General features: G+C 44.0%; 1 protein-coding gene across 1 annotated transcript in view; it reads right to left on the reverse strand.

Moving 5' to 3' along the window:
• Nucleotides 1–7,856: 7,856 nt before the first annotated feature.
• TMT1A (thiol methyltransferase 1A) overlaps nucleotides 7,857–12,198 on the reverse strand; it is a 9,025-nt gene continuing 4,683 nt past the window's right edge. The window contains exon 2 of the mRNA XM_017891755.1: nucleotides 7,857–8,366. Coding sequence (XP_017747244.1) covers nucleotides 8,130–8,366 — 237 coding nt within the window. The 3' untranslated portion in view covers nucleotides 7,857–8,129. The remainder of the gene's footprint in view (nucleotides 8,367–12,198) is intronic.

Below are 12,198 nucleotides of genomic sequence, written 5' to 3' on the forward strand. Positions count from 1 at the left end.
CTTCTGCCTTCTTCACCCTCCAGCTGTCCATGTACCTCATTCTTCCTGGACGCAGGACAAGAACTTGGGACCCACCGAATGGTGGGACTGAAAGAGCTGTAACACAAATGGACTGAAGCACACACCACCCTTCCTGCTCACCACGTTGCAGGTGATGAGAAGGAGAGAAAAGCTGTGGCCCTTCTGGGAGTCCAGACCTAAGGGCTCCCCAAGCCAGGGCTGTGACATGCTGTAACACCACTTCGAGGCTTCAGGGTCAATGGTGCCTCCAAGTTTTTCTGATGTCACCGCATTCCCCTTGTGCAGATGCCAGTGCCCAAGCTGGAGGCAGGTCATGGCATGCCTGGCCCAGCTGTGGGCTGAGTACAGATCCCACAGAAAGTTGCAGGACCTGGGCCAGAACACAAGCCAAGTGCAGCCCTGCTGGGCGGAGGGGGTCAGGTATCTCCTGCAGCAAGCCCAGGGCAGAGTAAGGCCCTGGGCAGGGGCATCACTAGCCATGGAGGTCTCTGACTAGCAAAGCAGCACCAAAAAAGTCCTTGTCAGAAGAACAGGCAGTACTTATGATGATTTAATCAGTAAATACTTTTTGGGCACCTGCTGTATAATAAGCGATGTGTCTGACATGTAAAAGAAACAAAGAAGAGATCGGTGATGTGAAATCACACCCCTGGGTGTTAGTGATAAAGAGATTTCTCAAAGAGGAAGTTTCTTGAAATAGCCAGAGAATGCTTTGTAGAAGGGGCATCACTTTATCTGATCCTTAAATAATACAGAAATAATCATAGGGAGTAGAGAAGTTAGAAAGTGTTGTTTATTTAGGGAACGAGACAGTATATTCTGGTTTTGCTGTGTTAAAGTCTAAATATCAAAGGATTGGCAAAAGTCTGAGGTTTAGGAATCTTCACACAGGTGGTTTTTCATGATCTAAGAGTGGAAGAAAGGGTCAAGGGATTGAACATAGAATAATACAGAACAGATGAGTCTCAGGAGACCATCACAGTGAAATGGTGGAGGAGGGAAGAGACAAATACGGAGGTCTTGGACTCAGAAGACGATCTTGGGAAGCAATACAGTGTGGTGGGGAGGCCTGGGCTTCTGAGTCGGGCAAATTGCATGGGAACACTGATGTGGCCACTCACTACATGGCCTTGGACAAGAAATATAACCTCTGAAAATCTGTTTTCTCATTTGTCAGATGGGGATAATTATCCCTGTCTTGTAGAGTTGTAAGTACTATGTGAAATAATTGTTTAAAAAGTTAGTGCCAGCTGGGTGTTATAGCTCACGCCTGTAATCACAGCACTTTGAGAGGCTGAGACAGGAGAATTGCTTGAGCCTAGGAGTTTGAGACCAGCCTGGGCAATATAGCAAGATCCTGTCTCTATAAATAAATAGTGCCTTGCATAAAGAAGATACTTAAGAAATGGAAATTATTAGATATTTGGGACATGGAATAAAAGGATTATTCCAAAGAGAAGATTGACATCAGTGTCAGATACATTTTTTTTTTTTTTTTTTTTTTTGAGACAGAGTTTTGCTCTTGTTGCCCAGGCTGGAGTGCAATGGTGTGATCTAGGCTCACCGCAACCTCCACCTCCCAGGTTCAAGCGATTCTCCTGCCTCAGCTTCCCGAGTAGCTGGGATTACAGGTGCCCACCACCATGCCCAGCTAACTTTTTGTATTTTTAGTAGAGACGAGGTTTCCACATGTTGGCCGGGCTGGTCTTGAACTCCTGACCTCAGGTGATCTGCCAGCCTCAGCCTCCCAAAGTGCAGGGATTACAGGCACGAGCCACTGTGCCAGGCAGTGTCAGATACATTTTTAAAGATTGAGAAACATGTAGCCTCAAGTAAGACTATCAAGCTTTTTACTTTCAAGAATGATAAATTCTGGGGCTGGATGTGGTGGCTAATGCCTATAATCCCAGAACTTTGGGAGGCTGAGGAGGGAGGATCACTTAAGCCTAGGTGTTTGAAACCAGCCTGGGCAACACGGTGAGACCCTATCTCTACTAAAAATAAAATAATTAACTGGGCGTGGTGGTGCGTGGTTGTGGTCCCAGCTACTTAGGAGGCTGAGGCAGGAGGATCACTTGGGCCTGGGAGGTTAAAGCTGCAGTGAACCATGATCACACCACCTCATTACACTCTGGCCCACAGAGGGGGACCCTGTCTCAAAAAACAACAAAACAAAGGTAAATTCTGAATGGCAATTTTCCTAGTTCATATATATGTTTCCGTGTAGTTATCTGCAGGTTCCCAAGATAGTTTCTGAAACAAAATAATACCTTGCACATTGCCTGGTTCATTATTTCCTTCCCCTTGGTTCACATGACCTCTGCTCCATTTCTCTGGCACTGGGATTAACCAGTGGCTCCATAGTTCAACAGGGAATTCTTATTTTTTAATGTAGCCTAATGCTTTTGGTTTTAAATATGGAGAGAGTTAAAGTGATACTGAACAGTTTGCTTTTTTGCTTTCGTTGATACTGGTTTGCTGTGATTCATCAGACTCTTAATTACTTTAACAGATAAACAAGAATTTCAGTTATGTTAAGTTCTGTGTTTTCTAAAGCAAGACCAAAGGAGAAGGCTTATGGTACAATCAAGAGCACAAAAGGAACTATTATGTAATGTTTGCTTTACTTTCTTTTTTTTTTTTTTTTGAGACGGGGTCTTGCTCTGTCACCCAGCTGGAGTGCAGTGGCGTCATCTCAGCTCACTGCAAGCTCCGCCCCCCAGGTTCACGCCATTCTCCTGCCTCAGCCTCCCGTGTAGCTGGGACTACAGGCGCCCGCCACCATGCCAGGCTAATTTTTTTTTCGTATTTTTAGTAGAGACGGGGGTTTCACCGTGTTAGCCAGGATGGTCTCGATCTCCTGACCTCGTGATCCGCCTGTCTCGGCCTCCCAAAGTGCTGGGATTACAGGCGTGAGCCACCGCGCCTGGCCAATGTTTGCTCTACTTTCTATTCAAGTTTGAAATATGTAGAAATTCAGATGAAACAATTTTAAATATTAGAACACTTGGGAACAAAAAATGTTTCAGAATATAAATATAAGACATTCTAATGTATCTTTTTTTTTTTTTTTTTTGTTAGGCATTAAAATAAGCATTTGGCTCATTGTCCTAGGGTCTTAACAAGATTTAGGAAGAAATTGATGGAAATAGTAACCATCCTAGAATCTGCCCTTGAGGCTCTGGCGCCCAGCCCTGCCTGCTTTCTTTCAGTTCCTTGGATATAGTGTGTTTCCTCCTTTCGCTTGGCTGTGGCATGAGCTATTCTAGTTGGCTGAAATATTCTTTTTTCGTTCTTTGGAATTCAGCTCAGATGTTACTTCCTCAAGAAAGCCTCAGAGCTTCTCCCCTGGGTAGGTCAGATTACATTCTCTGGCCACCCTGAGCTTCTTCCTCATCTGTAGAAAACATTTGTCATCATTGTATGCTCCATGCAGGCAGGGATATGTCTAGTTATTCGGGGCTCTAAGCCAGGCACTAAGAGCAGAGCACACAGTAGACACTCAATAAATATCTGTTGAGTGAAGTCAACCTATATTAAGTGCCAAGTGCATTGCTTCATTTACTCCTCAGCATAACCTTTTAGGTAGATACCCCCATTTACAGATGAAAAAACAGATAACTTGCTCAAGGTCACAGAGTCAACCAATGACACAATCAGGACTTGACGACATCAATTTGGTGCCAAAGCCAGTGTTTCATTTTGTCTTTTACTTTCTTTGTTGCAAGCAGTCATCCCAGTGAAAATCCAGTGTTCTAAGCATTGTACTATATGATCTCCCATAGGAAGACAGACAGGGTCTGATCCAAATCCAGTGAAATCCAGCAACGGGTTTATAGTGGATATTTGATATGTGCCTTGCTAGCATCCATTCCAAATTCAACCCAATGACCACAACTAAGGAGCATTTAGCAAGGGATTTTATTACTTGCAACAAGTAAAGAGAACGCCAGGGATTATTCCCAAAGTAGTATCTCCCAGAGCTGAGGGCTTCGTCAGCTTTTATAAGTATAGGGTAATGAGGCATGATCTTATTGGATCTTGCAATGAGGTGATGCTGGGAGGCATGATCTGAGTGGATCCTGCCATGGGGTGATACCACAGCTCGTCTGATCGGTCTTAATTCAGTCCCCATCCTTGGACTGAGCACTTAGCTTAGGTTCCCCCTGTGGTTGAAGGCTTGGTTCATCTGGGCGTGCTCAGGGCACACAACCTGAGGGTCCATTGGCAACTGAAAAACAACTCACAACTTTGTTACATGTTAAATCAGATTGGTCTGGTATGGCCACAAAAAGTAGGCTTGCTCTTTCTAACTGGCCTTGTGCCCTGGAAGCATGAAGGTCAGAGCCATTTCTACCAACTTACTACCTAACAGAGCAGAGGGGAGCACAGACATGACCCTAGAGATTGTCTGGCTCCTGGTAACATTTTCTGAGCCCTGTTCAGGCTGTGCCTGAGGCTTTCTGCCATATGATTTTCACTAATTTGAATTGGTAGAGTTCTTTTTCTGCTTAAGCCTATTTGGGTTGGGATTCTGTCAGTTGGAATCAAAGGATTCCTAACCAGTATAGGACCTAAAAGACATTGGATGTGTTTTGCCTTTTTTTCTTTCTCCCTTTTGCACAGGCTGAAGTCGTTTCCTCAGGCTCCTAAAATGATTATAAATGTGTGTTCTCTGGGCTCAAGGAGGAAAGTGGTAAGAAGGTGTTAGGGCAGCAATGATTATCAAAGGAGATTTTGTGGTGTAGGGAGTCAGGGCTTCTAAGACTTGCTCAGTAACTTGTGGAATGACTGTAAAAAACTTCATGTATTTATTTCTCTACACCTCAGTTTTCTCTGAAAAGTGACGATAATATTTGCCACACCACTTAGATAAGAGGGAATTGATAAGACTATGCCTACGACTTTGTGCTTTGGTATTGTCTTTCAACGTAATGACATTTCACCATTTCAACCTGTGGCTTTTCCTAGTTCTCAATCACTAGACTGACCAATAGTGAGATGGGTGGATTAAGGAGGTTCCTATTCTGGGGAGATAACAGAGGAAGGAGATTCATGTTCCAGAGCTTAGGAAGCATTAGTGTGCATTCAACCTCACTGCATCAGTAACTTTTCATGTTCAAGAGATATTTAAAATAGTAAGTTTCCTTTCTTTCTGCTCTGTGGATTTAACAAATGGGATCTTTAGACTTGAACTTTTTTGCTTTTTTAAAGTAGCTAAACATCACATGATGGACTTGAACTTCTCAAAACCCATTTTGATACTTGTAGGACTGCTTTGTGTAAAATCTATTAGCTGTGTTTATAGTTACCTGACTGTAGAAAGAAAAATTTACATGTTTAAATAGCTAAAATTTCCACAATGAAGCAAAAGCCTCCCAGAGACATTAAGAAAAACAAAGCCAGCAAAGATAAAACCGTATTTCTGTTTCTAACACAAATGTGAATTTATTGGTTGATTTGATATTGAAAATAGTACTTTTACAAAATCATCTCAGAAAATATACTACATTCATTAAAATTCATACAAACCATTGCAGAAAATATTAAACCCTCTAACCAACCTAACACTTGCTTTCAGAGGCACTTGTGATGATTTTCACAGCTTCCACAGTTGCAAAGAACAAAGAAATCATCTTCAAACGGGTAGAATTAGATAAGAATAATCCAAAAAAATATTTGTTTATTTCTTTACAGACTCACAGATTGCTTGATGTTTAGGGACTCTTACCTGGGACACCTAATTATTCAAGGTTTTCCTAATTATACTGGGCTTTTTCATTGCCTACAATCTACAATATTCGGCAAAGTATTAAGGAAAATATAATAAGGAAAATGAACCCAAGAACCTTAACCGCCTCAAATAGTTTCATGGATATACTAAAGTATCAAGTACAATCTTTATCTTAAGACTTTAGAACTGGAATGCAGGAAAACAAACTTTGGTGGAATACTGGAATAAAAGACATAAAGCTGGGCAGAACTAGGTGTGGCAACCTTGTATGTTAATTCTGAAAGCCAGACTAGTGACGCTAAGAATAACAAATAGGTTCAGATTTGTTTTTCAGAAACTTGAGCTATTTTGGCCAGGTGCAGTGTCTCAGTCTGTAATCCCAGCAATTTGGGAGGTCAACGTGGGAGAATCACTTGAGCCCAGGAGTTCAAGACCAGCCTAGGCAACATAGTGAGACCCTGTCTCTTCTTTTCTTTTTTTTTTTTTTTTTAGACAGAGTCTTGCTCTTGTCGCCCAGGCTAGAGTACAATGGCATGATCTCGGTTCACTGCAACCTCTGCCTTCCGGGTTCAATAAATTCTCCTGCCTCAGCCTTTCAAATACCTGGAATTATAAGCACCCACCACCATGCCTGGTTAATTTTTTTTTTTTTTTTTTGTATCTTTAATAGAGAAGGGGTTTCGCCATGTTGGCCAGGCTGGTCTTGAGCTCCTGTTTTGAACTCCTGACTCCGTGCCGCGTTCCCGCCCTTGGGTGCTGTTGTCTTCCAAAGTGCGTGAGATGATCACATGAGCCATCGTGCCCAGCCCCCATCTCTATTTTTTTTTTTTTTTTTTTTTTTGGAGACGGGGAGTCTCGCTCTGTGGCCCCAGGATGGAGTGGCAGTGGCCGGATCTCAGCCTCACTGCAGCTCCGCCTCCCGGTTCCCGCCATTCTCCTGGCCCCTCAGCCTCCCAGTAGCTGGACTACAGGCGCACGCTACCTCGCCCGGGCTAAGTTTTTTTGTATTTTTTAGTAGGAACGGGGTTCCACCCCGTGTTAGCCAGGATGGTCTCAAATCTCCTGACCTCGTGATCCGCCCCGTTCTCGGCCTCCCCAAAGTGCTGGGATTACAGGGCTTGAGCCCACCCGCCCGCCCCATTCATCTAATTTGTTTTAAACAATTAAAAGCCAAAAAGAAAAAAACTTGCTGGTTTGTTGGACTTAATTAGCTAGTATTTCTTAATTCAATCAATCAATGATTGAGACCTTTTCACCGCTCCCTTTTCCAAGTCTTCTTTTGAGTGATGTAAGTGCTGCTTATCACCAAGCTCTCAAAGAGAAGATGAAATTAAAATCTGATGGGTAACTATTTAAATAAGACAACTGGGGTAACCCATTTCTCCAGGACCCCTCTCTGCAGCAGAGAGCTATTCTCTTTCTTTTGCCTAGTAAACCTCTGCTCTTAACCTTTAAAAAATTTTAAAGCAATTGGAAAAAATTTCAAGCCAATGAATAAAATAAGATTTGGGGAGAATGGTAGATGCTAATTATGAAAGTCGACTGTTTCCTTTGAAGGGGGAGTTCAAAGCCGGTTTTTTGATGTGAATTCTTTGGGAGACAATAGAAAATGGCTAAATAGGATATAACAGAAACTTTTAAGGACGGAATTCAACTTTACCTAAAAAAGGTTTCAGGCTGGGCGCGGTAGGTTACGTCTGTAATCACAGCACTTTGGGAGGCTGAGGCAGGCGGATCACCTGAGGTGAGGAGTTCAAGACTAGACTAACATGGGGAAACCCCATCTCTACTAAAAATACAAAATTAGCCGGTGTGGTGACGCATGCCTGTAATCCCAGCTACTTGGGAGGCTGAGGCAGGAGAATCGCTTGAACCCCGGAGGTGGAGGTTGCGGTGAGCCGAGATTGCAGCATTGTGCTCCAGCCTGGGCAACAAGAGCGAAAACTCCATCTCAAAAACAAAACAAAACAAAACAAAACAAAAAAAACCTTGAGCCGGGTGCGGTGGCTCACGCCTGTCATCCCTGCACTTTGGGAGGTTGAGGCGGGTGGATCGCCTGAGATCAGGAGTTCAAGACCAGCCTGGCCAATATAGTGAAACCCTGTCTGTACTAAAAATACAAATTAGCTGGGCATGGTGGTGGGTGCCTGTAATCCCAGCTACTAGGGAGGCTGAGGCAGGAGAATCACTTAAACCCAGAGGCGGAAGTTGCAGTGAGCGGAGATCAAGCCATTGCACTCCAGCCTGGGCAACAAGAGCAAAACCGTCTCCCCGCCAAAAAAAACCCAGTTTCGCTTCTCCCACTTAGCATTTTAAATGTAAAACTGAAGCTTTAAATTCTTTGAGCCATTCAGCTCTTAGCTGCCAGCTCACACTATTTCACAGCATATCCATAGATATGAGGGCGCACCAACTCCCAGGACAGTGGGGCCTGGATGTGCTGCAGCTTCAGTTTAGAGAAGCCGGCTCGCTCCAGGATCTTCCAGCTCTCTCTGGTCAGGCTGCACCCGTCGAACAGAAGGGGCCAGAAAGGATCCAGGACTTGTTGCCAGAAGGAATTCCAAGTCGAACGCTCAGCTGCCACATGCTCCATGAAATAAAAAGCCCCTCCCTGAGAAAGAAAGAAAGAAAGAAAAAAAAAATTTCAAAGATTTTTTCATTTCTGCTTTTAAATTTATTTTTTGAAAACTGTTCTCTGGCACTGCCTTGCAAACCTGTGAGAGAACCGCAGAGTTGTGAGCAGAAGAGTCACTCCACACTAAGCTCACCCTTGAGACTGAATAACCATGTTTTTAATTTTTGTGCCATTTCCACAAATATGTACATTATATGATTAATGAAAATTCTGATTCATCTAAAATCATTACTGAATTCAAGATAACATTTTGTCATTAGGTATTTTATTCAGTCAGTGGATGCTAAATGTAAACTACTGCTTGTAGGAATTAGCAACTGCTGCTTTCATTGAGGAGTCCTATAAATGTTGGTTAAGCACAGGCACAATAGATGTTATTACATGTTATGGGTGGGGGCATCTTCAGAAGTTTTCTACCTATCTACCCCTGAGGGGAGTAGGGAGCAGAGGACCAGACAGTCACCTCAAAAAATCGTGGTAACTGCCCCACTCTTCTTGGCCTCCACTAGCTATCCTAGTCTTGGCCCCTCAGGCAGAGTTTACAGACAGAATTCCGTTTAGTGATGGAGTTCCCCCAAATTATATGGGTAAGTGTAAGACCTATGTTGGGAATAGAAAAATTGGAATTTCCTGATTTGTTTATTATTTCTTGAGACAGGGCCTGGCTCTGTCAACCAGGATGGAATGCAGTGGCACAATCTCAGCTCACTGCAACCTCCACCTCCTGGGCACAAGCAATCCTCCTGCCTCAGCCTCCCAAGTAGATGGGACAACAGGTGCACACCACCACACCCAGCTAATTTGTTTTTGTTTTGTTTTGTTTTTAGAGACAGAGTTTCGCCGCATTGCCCAGGCTGGTCTCAAACTCCTGAGCTCAAGTGATCCTCCTGCCTAGGCCTCCCAAAGTGCTGTGATTACAGGCGTGAGCCATTGTGCCCGGCCCTGATTTTTTAAAAAAAATTTTCATGGGATAGGGCAGCATAAAAGAGGAGAGGCAGGTTTAGCGAGGTCAGTGTTACCCTCTGGTTTACACATGTTAAGAGGTGCCTCTGAGCTATCCAGGAGACTGCTGAGTAGACAGCTGGATATGCAAGTTTGGTGTCAGAAGAGAGACCTGGGATAGATGTTTAGATCTGGAAATCATCTGTATATATGTGGTATTTGAGAATTTTGGAGGTATATGAGATTGCTGGGGAGTGTATGTAAGTGAAATGAACCAATGAAAGGAGTTAGCCAGCTTCCTATAGGCAGACAGTAGGGAAGGGTCCCGCGAGAACTTCTGACCAGTGCCACAAATGCTTACATGAGATGTTTTGTGCAGATAAGGGAACTTGCACAGGGGCTTGCCTAAACATGCCTGCAGTGGACTAAGGGCCCACATGCACGCTGGGGGAATCGGGGTGGAGCCACCAGGAATTCACGCCTTTACAAACAGGGAACCCAGCTCCATCAGCTTTTACATAAAAGCCCTTGTATTCAGTTGCGAAGGGCGCAACCAGCAACCTGCTTTCAGGACTCCTCTTTTTACTGACAGCTTTCTGTTTTGCTTGATAAATTCTACTCCACTCACTCTTCCATGTTCACGTGCCTATTTCTTCCTGGTTGTGAGACAAGAACCCGGACCTAGCTGAGCTAAGGAGCAAAAATCCTGCATCACCAAGAAAGGAACCCCAAAGGTAGGAGATGGGTAGTGGAACAAGAGCCAGCAAAAGTGATAGAAATGTTGAAATCAGAAAGATGAAAACCCCAATAACAAGCACTGTGGTACAGTGGTAAGAATATTTGCATTTACATTTGGCCAGGCATGGTGGCCTGTAATCCCACCTGTAATCCCAGCACTTTGGGGAGGCCAAGGTGGGTGGATTACTTGAGGCCAGAAGTTGGAGACCAGCCTGGCCAACATGGTGAAACCCCAACTCTACTAAAAATATAAAAGTTAGCTAGGTGTGGTGGTGTGTGCCTGTAATCCCAGCTACTCGGGAGGCTGAGGCAGGGAGAGTCACTTGAACCTGGGAGGTGGATGCTGCAGTTAGCCAAGATCGTGCCACTGTACACCAGCCTGGGTGACAGAGCAAGACTTTGTCTCAAAAGAAAAAAAAAAAGGAATATTTGCATTTGCATTAAAGAGAGCCAAATTTACTAGCTGTGTAACTTTGTGCAAATTTCTTAATCTCTCTGAGTCTGTTACTTTGTCCTAACATGAAGATATCTACTTTAGAGGACTGTTGAGAGGTTTAAATGAAAATGTAATAAAGTTCCCTTGTTATATCCAGCAGAGAGTGGGTGCTTGGCAGGAACTAAGGAAGACTATCATGAATGTGATACCTTTAAGAGGTCAATTGATTTTTGGCACTGTAAAACTGAGATAACAATTACCTGCCTTGTAGCAGTGTTGGGAGATTAGTAATACTGTAAGCAAAACATCTACTAATGTGCCAGTTGGTGTCCAGTCTTAGGATATAAGAACCCAGCATTTGGGTATAAGAATCAGTCCTTTTTTATTTACTACTCTGATATTGAGCCAAAGACAGGATTGTATGATTGTCTCCAAACCCTGTCTCCAAGTTCTTTATTCCTGAGGAACTTCCTCTATTAGGAAATAAAACTTGGCCGGGCGCGGTGGCTCAAGCCTGTAATCCCAGCACTTTGGGAGGCCGAGACGGGTGGATCACGAGGTCAGGAGATCGAGACCATCCTGGCTAACACAGTGAAACCCCGTCTCTACTAAAAAAAAAAAAATACAAAAAACTAGCCGGGCGAGGTGGCGGGCGCCTGTAGTCCCAGCTACTCGGGAGGCTGAGGCAGGAGAATGGCGTAAACCGGGGAGGCGGAGCTTGCAGTGAGCTGAGATCCGGCCACTGCGCTCCAGCCTGGGCGACACAGCGAGACTCCGTCTCAAAAAAAAAATAAATAAATAAATAAAAATAAGACTGAGGGTTGGGCATGGTGGCTCGCACCTGTAATCCCAACACTTTGGGAGGCCAAAGTGGGCAGACCACTTGAGCCCAGGAGTTTGAGACCCGCCTGGGCAACATGGCAAAACTTCATCTCTACAAAAATACAAAAACTAGCTGGGTGTGGTGTCACATGCCTGTAGTCCCAGCTACTGGGAGGGTGGGGAGGCTGAGACGGAAGGATTGCTTGAGCCCAGCAGGTCAAGGTTGCAGTGAGCCATGATCATGCCACTGCACTCCAGCCTGGGCAACAGAAGGAAACCCTGTCTCAACAAAAAATAAAAACTGGGATTACAAAACATGCCTTTCCCCCAGAATAGTAAATTCAAATGTTAAGATATCCATATCTTCAACTTTGTTCAGAATATAAAATGATTTTAAACTAGCTAAAAATAATAAGGGTAATATGTGAAAACTACATACAGGTATAAAGAATTATAGACTTTATGGAAAGGTTCAAAATGAAAAGTAATTCTTTCCCTGAATCCAATCCCATTCCCAAAATGTAACCAATGTTAATAGTTACTTGTCTATCATTCCCATTAACATATACACATACATGTATATCCTCTCTCCCCCTCACAAAATGGGCACGCAGTGGGCCTATGCTCTACCTAACATTCTGTGGCTTGATTGCTTTTTGTTTTCATTAAAACATTATCTCGGCCGGGCGCGGTGGCTCAAGCTTGTAATCCCAGCACTTTGGGAGGCCGAGACGGGCGGATCACGAGGTCCGGAGATCGAGACCATCCTGGCTAACACAGTGAAACCCCGTCTCTACTAAAAAAAAAATACAAAAAACTAGCCAGGCGAGGTGGCGGGCGCCTGTAGTCCCAGCTACTCGGGAGGCTGAG

This window comes from Rhinopithecus bieti, unplaced genomic scaffold (assembly GCF_001698545.2).
Source record: "Rhinopithecus bieti isolate Rb0 unplaced genomic scaffold, ASM169854v2 scaffold_21531, whole genome shotgun sequence".
NCBI classification, from domain to species: domain Eukaryota; kingdom Metazoa; phylum Chordata; class Mammalia; order Primates; family Cercopithecidae; genus Rhinopithecus; species Rhinopithecus bieti.